Source organism: Leptopilina heterotoma, unplaced genomic scaffold (assembly GCF_015476425.1).
Source record: "Leptopilina heterotoma isolate Lh14 unplaced genomic scaffold, ASM1547642v1 Lhet_81, whole genome shotgun sequence".
NCBI lineage: Eukaryota > Metazoa > Arthropoda > Insecta > Hymenoptera > Figitidae > Leptopilina > Leptopilina heterotoma.
In genome coordinates, this window is record NW_025111185.1 from 2,434,950 (window position 1) to 2,453,046 (window position 18,097).

Consider the following 18,097-nt stretch of genomic DNA (forward strand, 5'->3'; position numbering starts at 1 on the left):
CCCTTTTTCTATTCTTCTAGCTTTTTAAACTATTTTTAATAATATTTTCTTCTATTTTTGACTATATTTTTTTATTTGTTATTTTATTATTTATATGTAATTTTTTTATAATAATTTCTATTCTTCTATTATTATCTACAATTTCTATTATTTTTTCTCCATTTTCAATTTTTCTCAATTTCTTTTTCCATTTTTCCAAATAGATTTAAATAATTAATTATTTGAATTGATTGATTGGACTAAATTGTCTCCTATTCGATAATAAAATATTTTCCAATCACTCTATTGATCGTAGTAAAATTTGTAAATGCGAAATTAATTATAATTATAAATAAATTTGTTGTTTTAGATTCCTCGTTCCTCTTGAGCAAGTTCATGGATGATTTTATAATGGACACACACGAGATTTGCAAAGCAAGGTCGAGGACATCAAGTGCAGTCGATTTTTCCACTTTCAGTTTTCTGAATTGTGCTATCATCACCTTCCGCTTCTTGGCAATTAGATAAAGTGGAAGAAGAAAGCTTATCCCTTGGAGTATTACGCCATCCACGATAAAGATTCTCCTCATCCCGAAAGTAATCACGCAACTGATCGAGCTTTATACAGTGTGCTTCTATACATACAAGAGAGAGAGAGAGAGAGACAGAGAGAACAAAAGTTATACATATTGAAAATCTGAGAACATATAAGGTTTGACTTTGAACTTTAAAACTATCTTTTGACAAAGCAAAAATAGCACGCGACACTAACTTATTCTCATTTCCATTGTCTATTAAATTAAACAAAATAATTTCAAACACTATATTTAGAATATTAGTTTTTAAATTTTAATATTCTATTTAATATTCGTTTTTTGAAAGAAAATTATTTTTTATTTACTCTAGTCTCGTGAAAAGTCATCCACTAAATTAAATTAGTCAAATTTTCTACTAATTTTTACTTCTTCATTTAGTAGTTTCAATTTTTTGACTCAAATTTTGGTGAAAATTTACTAAGAATTAGTAGAAATATTTATTAAATTTAAACTAGTGGATTTTTCACTAATTTAAATTCTAAAAGTGATAATTTGAATTTATTGGGAAGTAATAACAAAGATTAAATTTTAATTATTTTGAAATCGGAGAAATCGAAATTTTGAAAAATTGCTTTCGCTTCGGATAATTTTTGACATTTAAAGTTATACAGGGTTGCCACAGGTCAGGGAAATCAGGGAAAAGTAAGAGATTTTTATTAAAAGTACTGGAAAAAATTAAATTTTTAGAATTTATTAGAAAATTCTGAATTTTTATGTTTTTTTTTGTCTCATAAACTATGAAATTACCACGAATTCTAATAAAAAAAACCTTCAATTTTTTCTATTTCTGACAATAGTTTATTTTGAATAACTTAATTCCATTGGAAAAATGCCATAAAGTTAGTACTTATAAATCATTTATTGAAGTATTTTTTTAAAAAATTTTAATTTCAGTTCTGTTGAAATTAGTTTTAATTTTGAACATTTTAACGCAATTTTTTTATAGAATTCAACTATCTTAACAAATATTAAAGTTCTTTCCAGAAATTCAACTATTTTAAAAAAAAATTTTTTAAATTCACGTAAACATTTCAATTATCTTTATAAATAGCAAAATTCTTCGCCGAATTTCAATTATTTTCAGGAATTTTAATAAAATTCATTTCAAAGTTAATTAATTTCAATAATTTTCAAAAATTTTTCTTAATTCAATGATTTTCAATATTTTAATATTTTACTATTTTTAATAAAGTTTTCCACAAGAATTCAATTATTAAACAAAAATTTTGATAAACTTGTATACGAACATTAAACTATTTAAAATAGTATTTGCATAAATTTTTTCGGAAAAATCAAACGTTTTAAAATTTGGCATTAAGTTCTTCGCAGCGATTGAATTATTTTCATAAATTTTAAAATTCCTTTCAAGGATTTAATTATTTTTATAAAAATAATAAAATCATTCGGAGGAAATCAATTCCTTTCATAAATATAAATATTCTTCACAAGAATTCAATTATTTTAAAAAATAATAATTTATTTTCAAAAATTTTAATAAAATTCATGGAAAAAGTTCAATTATTTTCAAAAAATTTTCTTAATTCAATAATTTGTATAATTATTTTTATAAAATTTACCAAAAGAATTCAATTATATAGAAACAATTTTGACAAAATTCTACACGGATATTCAATTATTTTCTAAAATAATGAAAATTTCACTGGAATTCAATTATTAAAAATAGAATTTGCATAAATTTTTTCGAAAAAAATCAATTGTTTGAAACTTTTCTATATTCATCGCAATAATTCAATTATTTTCATAAATAATAAAACTCATTGCAGAATTTCAATTATTTTAATACAATTTTAATTGAATTCCTGGAAAAATGTAATTATTCTTAAAATTTTTTATTAAAATTCACCGTAATAATTCATTTATTTAAAAATTTCAGTTAAAGTTTTAGAAAAAATTGTTTTCTATGTATATTGCAGTAAAATTGATATATACTCCTTTTTTTTGTATTAAAATTGATATAGATTATTATTCGATATTATACAATACCATGAAGAGTCTCCAGATTGTCGAGTTTTCCTCCAAAGTCCTCCGGTAGACATTCTGGAGGAATATATTCATAGATTTCCGAGACTTCTCCGGAATAAAGATGAAGCTGAAAAAGCGATACCAGATGCACGCATGACTTACTTGCTTTTATGAAAATATTGTTTATCCCTTCAAGCAAAAATACGATAGAACAATACAAAATTTATAACTTAAAGTAGTTCTGACATTTCTAATCTCAAAGAATAGTTTATTTTCTGCAAATATATAAAGTAGAAGAAATATCGATCATAAAGAGTAAATGTCAAAAAAAAAAAAAAAAATAGAAAAGTAACAAAAGTAAAAAAAGTAAAAAATAACAAAATAACAAAATAACAAAAGTAAAAAATAACAAAAGTGAAAAACTAAAACAGTAACAAAAGTAAAAAAAGTAAAAGAAAAGGAAAAATATTAGAAGAAAGTAAAAAAAAATTAAAGAATTAAATAAATAAAAAGGAAACATTAGTTTTTCAAAATAGATAAATATTGTCAAAAATAAACATTAAAAATGATCGTTTTAGAATATTAGTGTCAATGGTGAACCATTTAGAAGGAGGATTTTTCGTCTATTTTTTTAAAGCAAAAATTTTGTTTATTGTAGAGTATTTTTATAATATTGTGAAAAATTTCAGGTACCATTTCGAAGAGCTCCCGCTTCATGAAGGGCTTGAGGAGGGAAAGAATTTTATCCATGAACCAAACGGTATTCAGAACATGGATCCCTTGAAGTCGAATGGGCATTCCTTCCTGGAGATATTCAAAAAATTTGCGAATACTGTTGACTGACAATCGGGCCAAATGGGCTAATTTCACGCCACGCATATCGAAGAGAAATACATAGCCAGGAGTGCATCCCTCAAAATAAAGACTTGCATCAAGAGTCATTCCAAGCAGTTTGATACCATCATTGAACATGTATGCCGTTGGTGCTGTATTTGCCAGTCTGTGGAAAATTATTTTTCGCCCCTCTCTGTCTGGTAATGGCAAAGCGACGAATTGTCTGTAAGTGGAAATCATTTAATCTTTAAAAAAAGGCAATTAATTTTTCCAAATTTATAAATGAAATATAAATCGAGTTTTAATATCTTAGTCCCCTATATATAAAGTTCATAGAACTCGGGTAGTTCCGAAGTTGGACCAATAAATTGCCCCGATAAAATATATTGAATCTTTTCTGTACTAAGTACAAAATGTTATTGGCAGTTTTACAAATTGCACGAAAAAAAGAAGCTATTGTCCCGAGCAAATTATCTTAGGAAAATTCTTTAATTGTCTCTTCAAGACATTTTTTATGAAAATAATTGAATAGAAATGATATAGAACTAAAATAACAAAAAAGGAAAAAATTAAATAAAAATTCCGTCTATTCATTTCAAATTTTTTAGAATTAAAATCAATCGATTTTTTTTAAAAATAAATTTCTAGAAGTGGAAAATAAATTCCTAATGATTAATTGAAAAATAAATAAATTTAAAAAGAGAAAAATTATAAATAACACAAAACGAAAACAAATTTCTAATAATTAATTTAAGGTGAATAAATTTAGAAAGAGAAAAATTATAAATACACAAAACGAAAATAAATTTCTAATAATTAATTTAAAGTGAATAAATTTGAAGCTGGAGAAAAATAACGTACAATGCCTTTAGGGAATGTTGAAGAATTTCTGTTTTAGGATCTCGGTCTTTAAAAAATTCAGGTGTTGTTGCTCGCAGTCTGTAATAAACTTCCATACATCGAATACTGTCTTTTTTATTATAATAGCAACTATGTGCAAATAATGCAAGTTGTTCATCGGGAATGTTTGGCAGGCCATGATCCTCTCCCCATTCTCTTAATTCATCTAAAATTTCATTTGTTAATTCAGGATATTTGTCTCTCGACTCTTCTACATTGTGCCCCAGTTTCATTCTTTGGTCCATGTTTCTGTACTGGAAAAAATCAGAGAAAAGAAATTAGAAATTTTTTTAATATTTTGAAATAAGAAAAAATATCGAAATTCCAGTTTGAAAAACAAAGTAAATTAATAATAGGATTCATTTCTGAGAAAATAAATATTATTTCAATATAAGTATATAATTATATTAGATTGAATAATATTAATTAACTGAATTAATTCATACCATCAATATGATAAATTAATTATTAATTAACATTAATTAAAAACAATATTGTTAATTAGTAAATAGATAATAATACTAATTAAATTTAGAGGTCAATTTAGAAAATATTAATATATTTCTGTAAGAATTGTCAGACTTTAAAGTTTTTAATATATAATCGATGAGATCACTGATTTCCAATCAGTGAGTTTATAATGCCATGACTCGTGCAGTCAAAGACTTCCCTTGGGGTAATTGATTAGGTTTATCTGTTCGTTAACAGTCTACACAAACTAATCAACAGGCCACAAGAATAAACCATATTGTTCATCAATTTATATTTTCCCCTGATTTCAATATATTTATTTTAAATATTTCATCTTCTGACAATTATTTATCTTTTAATTTCTCCCTTATTTTTATTGACAATAAACTATTTATCTAGTTAAACTAATTTTAAACTAAATTTTAACTAATTTACTAATTTACTAATTTTTCTCAAATTTTCGTTCAAAAGAACGAGAAAATTTTTTTCTAGAATATTTTTAAGAATTATTTTTACTTTAATTAATATTTAACGTTAATTAATTTTCGATTAATTCTTCAGAAAAGACAATTAATTAAAATTAAACATTTACTTTGTTAAGAATTAATTTTTTAATGTGCAAAATAAATTTTTAGAATACAATTTACAAAATTAAAAGAAGTAAAAAATATCGTTTCTCTATAAAGTTTTCAACGTTTAAATGAAAGAAATTTTTCTTTTTAAATATTTTTAAAAATTACTATCGACAAAGGACAATTAATTAAAATTGAATATTTACTTTAGTTGGGAATTATTTTTTTTATTATAGAAAATAATTTTTTTTGCAAAAAAATACAAAGTGAGAGAAGTAAGAAAATTGTTTAAAACTTAAGGAACATGTTTCTGTACGAAAGTAAAAAAAGTAAACAAATGAAAGTAGACTTTAATATTTACCAATCTTGAAAATCAAACGCTATAGTTGCACCTTTTTGCTATTAATTATTTTTTATTTGTAAATAATATTTATTCATTATATTTATTTATATTTATTTAGATCTATTTGTTAATTATTTATACTTATTTGTTATTTATTTATATTTATTTCTTATTTATTTATACTTATTTGTTATTTATTAATATTTATTTGTTAATTATTTATTATTTGTTTTCTATTTATCTACTATTTTCGTACTATTTGTTTATTATTTTTACTATGTTTTTCCTATTTATTTACTATTTATTTATTTATTATATCTATTTACAATTTTTCAATTTATCGTTAAAGTATTCATCTCGTCCTTGTTCTCTTTATCTCTCTTTATATTAATTTATTTTCTATTTTTTATGGTTTAAAAATAAATTCAAAAAGTTTTGTGTATACACATACTGTCGTGTGCGATTATTATTTAGAATATGTCTTTTTGTTTCAGAAAGTTTTATCAATTGGAATAATTTCTACTTTGTATATATAGAAACATATTTTTTATTTCAGTTTTCAGTGGAAATAATTTTTATAAAATGAAAATTTTTCATTTCCATTAAAATTAAGTGATTATAAAGAGGGATGACACTTTTGAAAATTCGTTAAATTTTTTAACACACAAAAAATTCTGCATGCAAAATGTCACGATATAACCGGTGAAGCAGTTACGAAAGACTGACCTGAGGTTTCTTTCAAGAAAAAGCAAAACGTTCTTAAAGTGAATGTCGAGTGTTATATCTATATATACATATAGAAATGTATTTGTAGAACAAAGAATGCACTAACTTAATTCCTTTTTAGTTTACGAATTCTATTTTAATTAATTGTTTGTTTATTATTTTTTTTATTGTCTATTTATTTATCATTTACTTCATTCATTTATCATTTATTTCTTTTTTTATTATTTATTTTATTTCTTTTTCATTTATTTTCCATTATTTATTTATTATTATTGTCAGAAATTGAAAATTTTTTTGTTTGCGGAAAGAATATTTTAAATTGAATATTATTTTTCCTTATAATGACAAGTATATGCAAAAATTTATGTGAGTTGAAAATTTTTTTTAGTAAACTTTATTCTTTTCAAAGTAATTTATTTTTGATAAAAAAAACTTTATGAATGTGGTAATAGAAATACGGTAAATGAGCAATTTTTTTTTTTTGTTAATTTTTTGTAAACTTCTATTAATGCAAAGAGCATTGTTCGAAAATATTGTTTTGTCCGCACCAGTTTATTTTCATTTCTTTTAATTACCGAAATGTTTGTATTTTTCAACTTCCAGGAATGGAAATTTTTTAAAGATTCTATTTCGATTCATTATTTTATTTTCAGAAACTTAAAAAGTCGACTTAAAAATTTATTTATTTAAACTTTTACAAAAAAAAAAATATAAGTTGACAATTATAATAATTTTAAATAAAAATAAATGATAAATAATTAATAATTAATAATTAATCATTAATAATTAATAATTAACAATTAACATTTAATAATATTATTTTTTAATTCAACATAAAAGTAATAAATATTTTTTGCTTTTTCAACTTAAAACGAGACATATTATAATTGTAGAAAAATCGTTTACGTCACAGTCTGCTCATTTTGTGTCTATATTTGAATTGATAAAAATTGTCATTTGTTATGTCATCGACTTATGAATTTCCAATCGTCTACTAATAATAATAATAATAACAATTGCGGTCATACATGTATGTTAATGGTAAAATTAACAAAAAGGTTTAAAGTTCATATTTGTGCGACTATGAAATTTTCAAGAATTTTCAATATTTACCAGACTCGAAAAAGAACGTTTCTACAGTTCGCAGTGTGAAGAGATTTTTACGAGAAAAAAAGAATAAAGAAAAACTATAAAACGATAAAAGTTGCAGAATAGTGAAAACTTTTGATAAAAAGTTAGAATTTTAAAGCGAGGATTGAATAAAAAAGAGGAGAAAATAATTTTTATATTTTTTTTATCGAAAAAAATGATTTTTAAGAATAAAAATAGAAAAAAAAACAAAAAATGGAAAATTTAAAAATGACAATAGTAACAATAATATATTTTTTAATGACTTCGAAGGGGGAAAAAACTTTAACTGTAGGAACACGAAAAATTTGTTTTCTTGTGATTTAAATTTTTTGGAATGTTTACATTTTGTTGGGAAATGAATTTTTTTAAATAATAAGCAAAAAAGGAGAAAAAAAGATTATTTTCTGGAAATAATTGAGTTGCAATGTTTTTCATTGTCGTATGTTTCGCATATTTACATAATATATAGAAACTGAGAGTATAGATCAGGAAATGCAAAATGGAAAAAGTAAAGGGGAAAGTTTGTAAAGCTTCATTAGCGTTTGATCTTCATCTCGGAGAATGATACTTGGAATTTTATTTTAAAAACACTGTTGAGCAATAAATATGTCAATTTTTGATTAATGACAGCGAATACTACATGTGGATTCGATTTTTTTCAGTTTGACAAGTTCTTTTCTCTTGATATTAATTCGTCTAAAAATTATTTTGTATTTTAACTGTAAAACTAGAAAATAATTTTTTTTGTACTATTTTTTGTTGTAAATACTTAGAAAATAAATATTTACACAAAAATTAGTTTAAAATTTTGTTAAAATAATTAAAATATTGTGGAAATTAATTATTAATTAGTAGATAATAAAATTATCACTCAGTCGTCATTAAAAATAAAAATATTGTTAATGTTTTTAATTTTTATTTATTTTATTTATTTGTTAATTTTTTTTTAACGAGACAAACCCTTACGTAGAAATAGTATGAATTGTTTAAACAAACTTGTTTATTGTTTACAAAAAAATTTTTTATTTTATTTATATTTATTTATTGCATTTTAATTTCTTACGAGAATTAATCTTCTTTCTTTCTTTTCGCTTATTGTTAAATTTAGTTTTTTTGCCTACAAAATGTAGAAACTGTAAAATAAATAAATTATAAAAAATAATTTATTTGTTCACTTACATGGAAAAAACTAATTTTATTTTATTTAAAATTTTTATTTTTATTTAGTGAAAATAAACCGGAGGAATAAAGTAAATGGAAAAAAATGGAAAAATTTTTTTAAAGACTCCTTTGGTCTGTGAAATTAATTCCGTGTTTTTTTGCGGCAAATAATTACGTAATTATTACTTGAAACACGAAATTTGGAAATTTAAATAAATATTTTGTATAGACTTTGTATCTATAGCATCTCTCATGTTTACAACATTAACGAAAATGTCACGCAAATGTAAATTGCTTTCGTGTCCTTAAATTTCTGAAAACCCCCTCAAGCGATGTATTATCTTCAGTTGTCCTTGCCTATGTATTAGAGATTTATTGTTTACCTTCTTCTTGGAAAAATATTATTCCCTTATAGAAAAACTAATTTTTTTTTTTGAAGGAATCATTTCTTTATATTTTTATAATAAAATATTTAAATCAATTTTTCTCATCAAATATGACAAATGTTTGGCAATTTCCTTCGTGTATAATATAATTTTAAGTAGAAATAACAGTTATGGTCAGACGGAATGAATTTTTCTAAAGAGGAGAATATAAATTTTTTTTTGACAAGATTGCTTTAACTTTCTTAAAAATGAAAAACTGTTTTCTTCAAAAGGTTTTAATTTAAAAATTTTATAAAATTTCATTAGAAATTTTAAATTCAATCGTATTATTAATAACTATAGCAAATGATACACGCGCCAGCGCACGGAACGCGGTATTCCATTTCTTATTATTTTGTAAATTGAAACATTTCATATTTTCAAAAATAAACCTCAATTTTTGAATGATTACAGATTTAAAATTTTAAAAATTCACTCATTAAGTACATAATATTAAATATTCTTGTTTATTATTTTAATTTTAAATTTTAGTAAAATTTCTCGAAAGAATACAATTATTTTAAAAAATATTAATTAAATTCGACTCTTTTCAAGAATTTCAATATAAATTTAATTATTTTCAACAATTTTGGTGAAATTCTTTTAAAAAAATCATTATTTTCCAAATTTTTAATAAAATTTTTTCAAAAAATTCAACCTATTTTCAAAAATTCAGATAAAATCCTTTGAAACAATTCAATTATTTTAATGAATTGTAAAATCATTCCCAGGAATTTAATTATTTTCATAAATAATAAAATTTATAAGTGAATTTTTAAGAAGAATTTTCAGGGTTACCACAGGTTAGGGAAATCAGGGAATTCAGGGAAAAGTAAGGGAAAGTAGAATTGGTTAGAGATATCAGGGAAAAGTCATGAATTTTTATTAAAAGTACTGGAAAAAATTAAATTTGAAGAATTCATAAGAAATGAAAATTTTTTACTAATTCGGACCAGAATGAATTTTTTTAAATTAATTAATTTTTCAAAAGTCTTAATGCAATTATCTTGATAAATAACAAAATTCTTTACAAAAATTCAATTATTTTTAGGAATTTAAAAAAAATTCTTTGTAAAATTCAATTATTTTCATAAATAACAATATTCATTACAAGAATTCAATTATTTTCAAAAGTAATAAAATTCTTCGAAGAAATTCAATTATTTTAGAAAATTTGAACGAATATCTCGTGAAGAATTTAATTATCTTTATAAATAGCAAATTTTTTTGTCAAAAATTCAATTATTTTCAAAAGTTTTTTGCAGTTCAATGATTTTGAATATTTACTATTTCCACAAAATTGATCAAACATTCAATTATTTTCATAAATGATAAAATTTTATTTAGGAATTCAATTATTTTCATCGCAGAATTTCCAATATTTTTATTACATTTTTAAATAAATTTAAGATTTAAATTTAAGCAACATTTCATTACTCAATAAAATAATAAAATTCGTTGCAATAATTCAACTATTTTCATAAATAACTTTTCATTCGTCGCAGAAAATTAATTATTTTCAAAATTTTTTAAGTAATTCTTCAAAAGAATTCAATTATCTGGAAAAACAACAAAGTTTTCCTCATAAAATCAATTATTTTAAGGAATTTTAATAAAATTCTTTTCCAAAATTCAATTATTTCGATAAATATCAAAATTCATCATAAGAATTCAATTCATTTGAAAACTAATAAAATACTTTCCGAAAATTAAATTATTTTCAAAATTTTTCAAAAATTCCCGTTAAGAATTAAATTACCTTTTTTATAAATAGATAGCGAAAATCTTCTCAAGAATTAAATTATTGTCATAAATTTTAATAATATTTTTGGCGAAATTTCAATATTATTTAAACGAAATTCAATCAAAATTCTTCGCAAGAATTTAATTATTTTCATAAATTAATATTTAAATTTTTCTCAGGAATTCAATTATTTAAAAAAAATTTTACTAAAATTCTTCAAAAAGTTTTCAATTATTTTAAAAAATTCTTTAATATAATAAATTTCAGTAAAATTTTAATTAACTTCCTTAAAAGAAATTAATTATTTTCAAAAGTTGTTAATAAAATTCTTTGTAAAAATTAAATTCTAAGAAACATTCAATTATTTAATAAATTATTTATTTTTGTATTTAAATAATTGATTTCTGCGTAGAATTAATTTTATTTTATTATTAATTCACCGGATTATCTTTAATTATTATAAAAACTTGAAGAAATCGATTCGGAGTGATCGCTTTCTTCATGTCAGGGAAAAACGAAATTAAATTTTTGTGGCAACCATGATCTTATTAAAATTGTATTTAAAATAATTGAATTCCAGCGAACAATAATTTACTATTTATTGATATTATTGAATTCTTTTGATTTTTTGAAAATAATTGTATTCTTCATAAAATTCAATTATTTTCAAATTGTTTTATAAATACTTTACAATAGGTCAATGATTTTCAGTACATTAATTTCAAATTCTTAAAGATTTAAAAATAAACATTATTTAAAAAGTTAGGAAACAAAAAAGCGAACAGCAACTAACTTGAAACTGCGAACAGATAACCGGAATATACAACGATTATTAATATAGATTTTCTTATTATTTACAATTTTTCTTTATTTTTTAATTTTCTATTTGTAAGGAAAACTCACTTGAAATTGGCAAACTTGATCTTCGATAGTCGAAAGAAATTGAGTGGAGAAGAAGAAGAAGAAAAAGAAAAAGAAATTTGTACTTGAATGATCATAAAAAAGGAATAAAGGAAATTGTTAATCGGCTCATTGTCGTCTTGGGCCGAATTGAAAAGATGCACATCGAAATCGATTGCAGAGATGAGAAACAATCTTTTTCAGCCCTATTATGTGTGTGTATATATGAAACTGAAAAACGAAGGGTGTACTCCAATCAGCCTTGAGCAATGCCGGGACTGAGAGAGAGTGGGCGCGCAGGAGGGTGTTCTCCGTTGGAGAATAGATTCGCGCCAGAAGCGTCGTACGTTCATTGATAAGCGTACGACCTACGGCTAAAATACATGACGTCATCTCGTCCTCCAGAAACATTACAGCGACTGCGCTGCGCTATATTTTCGCACTCAATATACATGTATATAGGTATAGAACTTTGGTAAGTGTTACCCCCAAACGAAATATAATATCACACACGAGTTCAAATTTTTACCTTTGCAAAATTTTAAATACATATATTCCTCTACTTCACTTGCATTGGTGCTCTCTAGCTTTTGAGAATAATTTCACTATGCCCACTCATTTTCTAAATGTCAGAGGGAGTCTTGTTTTGTAGATTTTAAACGCCCCCGAAAACGTATGAAAATTATTATTAAATATCATTAGAGAGACTTTTTAATTATCGCTGATGATAAAACGTAAAAACGTATATGGGCAATTCTACGTGAGATTTCAGTCGACCTCTTAAAATCGGCCAAAAATATTTTTTTTCTATTCTGTATTGAAAAAAAACAGATACGTATTTTTTTTTTATTTTTTTGGAGGCCAAATTTTTGAGTTATGAATTTTCAAAATTTTCGCTTTTTAAATGTAGGTATATTTTTAATGTCAGATAACTAAAAAAATATTGCTTCTTTTCATTTTTTGACAAGAGAAAAAAAGTTTTGTTTTTCTCTCTACTTTTGAATAATCATAACAAAAAAATTTTTTTTTCATTTTTTATTAAAAAAATAAAAAAATTTTATAAACAAATTAATTTTTTTTAACTTTGGGTATGATAAATTTTTAATTTTCTTTTTTTAAAACATACCTGGAAATGATAAGAAGGTTTTGCAAAAAGTTTCAGAGTGGGCCTGACAAGTTTGATGGGTCCAAAAAAATAATTAAGCTCTCCGTGCAGGTCTCACGCACGTGGCACAATGGGATTTTTTTACAATTTATTATTAAAAATTGTTTAGAGCCTAAAAATTCAATAATAATCAAAATCCGATAAAATTTGTAGGCTCTAGACAATTTTTAATAATAAATTGTAAAAAAATCCCATTGTGCCACGTGCGTGCGACCTGCACGGACAGCTTAATTATTTTTTTGGACCCATCAAACTTGTCAGGCCCACTCTGAAACTTTTTGCAAAACCTTCTTATCATTTCCAGGTATGTTTTAAAAAAAGAAAATTAAAAATTTATCATACCCAAAGTTAAAAAAAATTAATTTGTTTATAAAATTATTTTATTTTTTTAATAAAAAATGAAAAAAAAAATTTTTGTTATGATTATTCAAAAGTAGAGAGAAAAACAAAACTTTTTTTTTCTTGTCAAAAAATGAAAAGAAGCAATATTTTTTGAGTTATCTGACATTAAAAATATACCTACATTTAAAAAGCGAAAATTTTGAAAATTCATAACTCAAAAATTTGGCCTCCAAAAAAATAATAAAAAAATACGTATCTGTTTTTTTTCAATACAGAATAGAAAAAAAATATTTTTGGCCGATTTTAAGAGGTCGACTGAAATCTCACGTGGAATTGCCCATATATTATAGTTTATTTTATCTACAAAATATAGAAGAAAAACATCAATTTATTTGATTCAAAGAACCGATTACTTGCGTCTATTATCAAATAAATATCTATTCTTGAATCAATAATTTTTATTTAAATCATATAAATTGTAATTGAACCAATAATTTCAGCATTTGAAGCAAATATCATTTAATTCACTTAAATAAAAATTATTAATTCAAATATAATTTAATTGGCTTAAATAAAAATTATTTTATGCAAATATAATTTAATTGACATAAATTAAATAAAAATTATATGAGGCAAATAATTGTTTATTTTAGGGGAGACTGGGGCGAAAAGTTAAATTTTGCATAAATGATTTTTATTATTAATCATGATTTTTTATGATTTTTTTTATTCTATTTTTAGCCTACTAAAACTATTTTCTGATAGGTGATAAGTAGTAGATAAGTTAAAGTATACGTAAACAAATAATTTAGTAAATAAAAGATCTTTGTTTATTTGACAAAAGCTTTAGAATAGTTGTAAAGTTAAAAAATTGAAATTTCAAAAAAAAAAAAATATTTAGTTTATTTCACGTTAACCGGCTTATTTTTTAACAGAGTACTTGCCCAATGTCAAATAAATAATGTTTAAACAAATAAACCCAAAAAAACGAAAAATAAAAAAAAATTTTTTAGCAACATGTAAAAATACATTTAACTTTTCGCCCCAGGGTGCGTTTTTGGCTTTAACAACAAATATAAAAAAATCTGACTAAAGATATTTAGCAAATACCTTTAGGTATCTCTTCAGGGGACCCAAATAAGGATCTAAAAAAATCGCGATGAGAATAAATTCAAAAAATATACTTAAAAGTTGATATATTCTTTTTCGGAAAAATTTTTAAAAGTAGGTTGAAAAAAAACTTTCAATATCGACACCACAAAAATAAACAGAATTGCGCACAACTCCGGACATTTATTTAGGGTGATAACACCCTTCTATAATTAAAATTGAAATGCTCTAACTATTTTCGTTCGAAAGATAATGAATTTTAACGGTTTTGTCAGTTTAACTTTTCGCCCCAGTCTCCCCTACAATAGAGAAATAAATATTTATTTCATAATAAACAAATAATTGTTTATTTGGCAATCGATAAATTAATAATAATAATCGTTGAATTCCGGTAAACTGTTCTCAGTTTGAAGTTAGTTCTTATTGGTTTTTCTGTTTCCTAACTTTTTTAATAAAGTTTTCTTTTAAAATGTTGCAGATTTTAAAATTAATGTATTGAAAATCATTGAATTCTTGCGAAGAATCAAAATTTTTGAAAAAAATTGAATTCTATCGAGAAATTTTATTAAAATTGCATTGAAAATAATTGTTGTCTCGCGAAAAATTTTATTTAAATTTTTTAAAATAATTACATAGTTTTAAAGAATTTCTTAAAAATTTTTTTACAAAAATAATGGAGTTTTTTTTTAATAATTTTAGTTGAAAAATTTGAAAGTAATTAAATTTTGTAAAGAATTTAATTCAAATTTTTAAAATAATCCTGAAGATTAAATTCCATTGAATCATGATATTAGAATTTTTGTAAATAATTAAATTCTTTTGAAGAATTTATTTAAGTTGTTGGAAAATAATAGTTTTTTTTAAAATAATTTTCAATGAATTTTTTGAAAATTTTTTGAAATAATTGAATTCTTTTTAGAATTTTATTTCAATTTTTGAAAATAATTGAATTCTTTGAAGAAATTAAAAAAAAAATTCTACTAAAAATAAATTGAATTCATACGAAGAAATTTATTGATTTATTTTATTTATGAAAATAATTGCGAAATCTTACAAAAAATTTTATTAACACTTTTGAGGATTGGTAATTGAATTCTTTAGAAAAATTGTATTACAAGTTTATAAAAATAATAATTGAATCCTTTCAAAAAATTTTATTAAAATTCTATTGAAAATAATTGAATTCCTGAGAAAAATTTCATTACTTTAAAAATATGTAATTTAATTGTTGCGAAGAATTTTATTGAAATAATAAATAAATAATAAATAAAATAATTGAATTCTGTCGGAAATTTTTTTTAACAATTTTTAACAAATTTGTTTAAAAATAATTGAATCCTTTCGTCAAATTTTATTAAAATTGCATTGAAAACAATTAAAAGCAATAAGTGAATTTTTTAAATTTTGAATCTGAAATTTTATTCAAAAATTAAGGTTGATATTTGAAAATAAGAAATTTTTTTCCACTGATTTGAACTACTTTGAATTAGGGAAAAGTTTACAACTTATTCAAATTAGTGAAATTTTCCACTAATTCTTAGTCAAATTTTATGTTTCTAAAGTTCTGAACGTTCAAATGAAGGAAATTGATTTATTTCATCAACAAAATTAATTGACAAGCTGATGAAAAATATTTCGTTCGTTTGCACGTTAAAAACTCGTGGATCATAAAATTATTATTACATTTAGGTAGTAGATTTTTAAATTTTTACTGAAAAGTTTTAGTCTAAAATTGCTAAGAATTAGAAATTTTTACTAATTTCAATTAGTGAACGACTTTTTACTAATTTGGATTTCGAGAGTAGAATTAAAAATGTACTAAATTAGAAGAAAATAAAAAAATTTTAAAAAATAAATTAAATTAAATTAAAATAGCAAACAAATAAATATATTAATTTGTGCAAGAGTTCCGAAAAAATTTTACTCGTAAGCAATGGACATTAAATACACATTTAATAGGTATTTAATAAACAATTTTTTTTTATTTTAAAAATTCAAACATTTCTGGCAGAAAATTGATTTGATTCTGACAAAATAAATTAATTTTCTTGACTTATTTAAAATTACATATACATCAATCTTGATATATTTGATTAATTTTCACATTGTCCACAAATATTGATCAATCAAAAATTTGCAGTTTATAAAAAATTTGTACTTTTTCAAATACTGGAAAATACTAAAAAATGGAAACTAATATTTATGATTATTTCAGGTCGAACGGAATGGATTTTTAAAGACAAGTGAAAATCAGAACAGTAAGATGGAGGCAGGATTAAAAAAAAAGGGTAACAATATTCATCAATATTTATTCTAAAATATTTTTTTACTTTACAAAAAAGTAACTTCAAACTACAAAGGGTAGGAAAAATAGACGGAAAGGAGCGTAAATTGTAAAAGGTTTTTACCAACCATAATTAGTAGCTGTAGACAGTTTTTTTCGTTAAAAATTTCAAGGACTGTGAAAGAAGAAGAAGAAGAAGAAGAAGAAGAAGAGAAAAAAATTGCTCCGCTTGCATCTTACACTCTCACCTAGATGATATCTGCCCTGCGGGTATTTCGGCCGCATTCCTTTCTAGTTTCTAGCAAGAGTTAAAAAGCGTCTAACACCCAGACTAGACTCGCAAATTATATATACGAAAAATGATAATGATAAGAGACACCCTGAGAGGAAAGTTAAAAGAATAAAAAAAAGGAGGAGGAAGAAGAAGAAGAAGAAGAAAAGTCCAGAATCAGCTTGGGGGCTTGGGTGCGAGATATCGGAGATTGCCTCCTCGCTTATTGATTGGTCTTTTGTGAGGGAGAGAGAGGAGAGAGCTACACCCCCGCGAGAAGCGAACCAAGCGTCATCGATCCAAGAGTGACCCATATCTGGCACCACGAAGGTAGCCCCACTTCTAGGCTTCTGCGCTTCGTGCAGGGTGGTTTTTATCCCCACCATTATCCTCGGGTCGACACCGCCACCAGAACCAGCGCCACCAACCCCTTGCAACCCCTCCCCGTGACACGAGAAGCAGCAGCAGCAGCAGCCTCGACTGTCCTCCACGTCCGAGCAGATCTCGGGGCGTTCGGGATGACAGCCCAGTGAAAATAATTTCAATTCGAGAAAAGTACCAGCAGTTGCAATCCTGGCCTGCCACAATCCCTTCGATTCGGCCATCGTAAGTCTATGGATTGATAAATAAAAAAGGATATACAGTTCTTTTTCAAAGTGTAATCACCGTTTCGCATCGACCGACTCTACTTCGCACTTTCTTCCACACTAACATTCGACTACTTTTACTTCTACTTCAACTACTTCAATTACTTCAAATACTTCAAATACTTCAAATACTTCAGTTACTGTTACTGCTACTGTATTACTGTATTACTTTAGTTACTGTTCAGTTACTGTTGCTTCAATTTTTGCTTGAGCTAAAAATGAGTAATAGAAGAGGAGACGAGGACGACGACGAGGACGAGGACGATTTTGGTGACTGAAAAAATTCCATTTCTTTCGAAAGTCGCGCGGGCAGAGGAAGTAAAGTTGCTCGGTGCAGTGGTGAAAAAGGCACACTCACAATAAGTCGGTACCAGTGACGATGACAGTGGCGGATGACACGAGTGTTGATTGTGCAGTGGTGGTGGTTACAATGCTACACGACTCGCGTAAAGTGGTGCTACGTCGGGGTGTATATGTATACTCACGTACCTTTGGTGGTGAGGATCAATAAGC

At 24.2% G+C, this 18,097-nt stretch overlaps 2 protein-coding genes across 16 annotated transcripts in view; one reads left to right on the forward strand and one right to left on the reverse strand.

Annotated features, from left to right (window-relative positions):
* Positions 1-112: 112 nt before the first annotated feature.
* Positions 113-18,019, reverse strand: LOC122511168 (alpha-tocopherol transfer protein-like). Of its 8 annotated transcripts, none has more exons than XM_043626256.1 (5): positions 17,943-18,019; positions 4,254-4,546; positions 3,252-3,615; positions 2,580-2,685; positions 113-614 (listed from the first exon to the last, which is right to left on the reverse strand). In XM_043626256.1, exons 2-5 carry the CDS (start codon positions 4,535-4,537, stop codon positions 430-432), a joined length of 939 nt encoding a protein of 312 aa, XP_043482191.1. In that variant the 5' UTR covers positions 4,538-4,546; positions 17,943-18,019; the 3' UTR covers positions 113-429. The 8 variants fall into 8 exon arrangements, with proteins under 8 accessions (XP_043482191.1, XP_043482195.1, XP_043482192.1 ...); XM_043626260.1 differs by lacking the exon at positions 17,943-18,019 and adding an exon at positions 17,763-17,880; XM_043626257.1 differs by lacking the exon at positions 17,943-18,019 and adding an exon at positions 16,915-17,049.
* LOC122511167 (RIMS-binding protein 2) overlaps positions 3,487-18,097 on the forward strand; it is a 61,577-nt gene continuing 46,966 nt past the window's right edge. Inside the window, exons 1-3 of one of the 8 annotated variants that reach the window (XM_043626250.1) lie at positions 3,496-3,617; positions 11,759-12,240; positions 16,598-16,670. The gene's annotated coding sequence lies outside the window, so the exon portion shown is untranslated. Of the gene's footprint in view, positions 3,618-11,758; positions 12,241-16,597; positions 16,671-17,045; positions 17,544-18,097 lie in introns of those variants that run through there. The other 7 variants (XM_043626251.1, XM_043626246.1, XM_043626244.1 and 4 more) reach the window with 7 other exon arrangements.

What these genes read in the sequence shown, in the direction of transcription:
- LOC122511168 (XM_043626253.1), bottom strand. An exon ending in AGCGGGAGCTCTTCGAAATG is followed by an intron (nt 2,686 to 3,251) that starts GTACCTGAAATT and finishes TCGCTTTTTCAG; the next exon opens with CTTCATCTTTATTCCGGAGA. An exon ending in CAATCTGGAGACTCTTCATG is followed by an intron (nt 615 to 2,579) that starts GTATTGTATAAT and finishes TTGTATGTATAG; the next exon opens with AAGCACACTGTATAAAGCTC.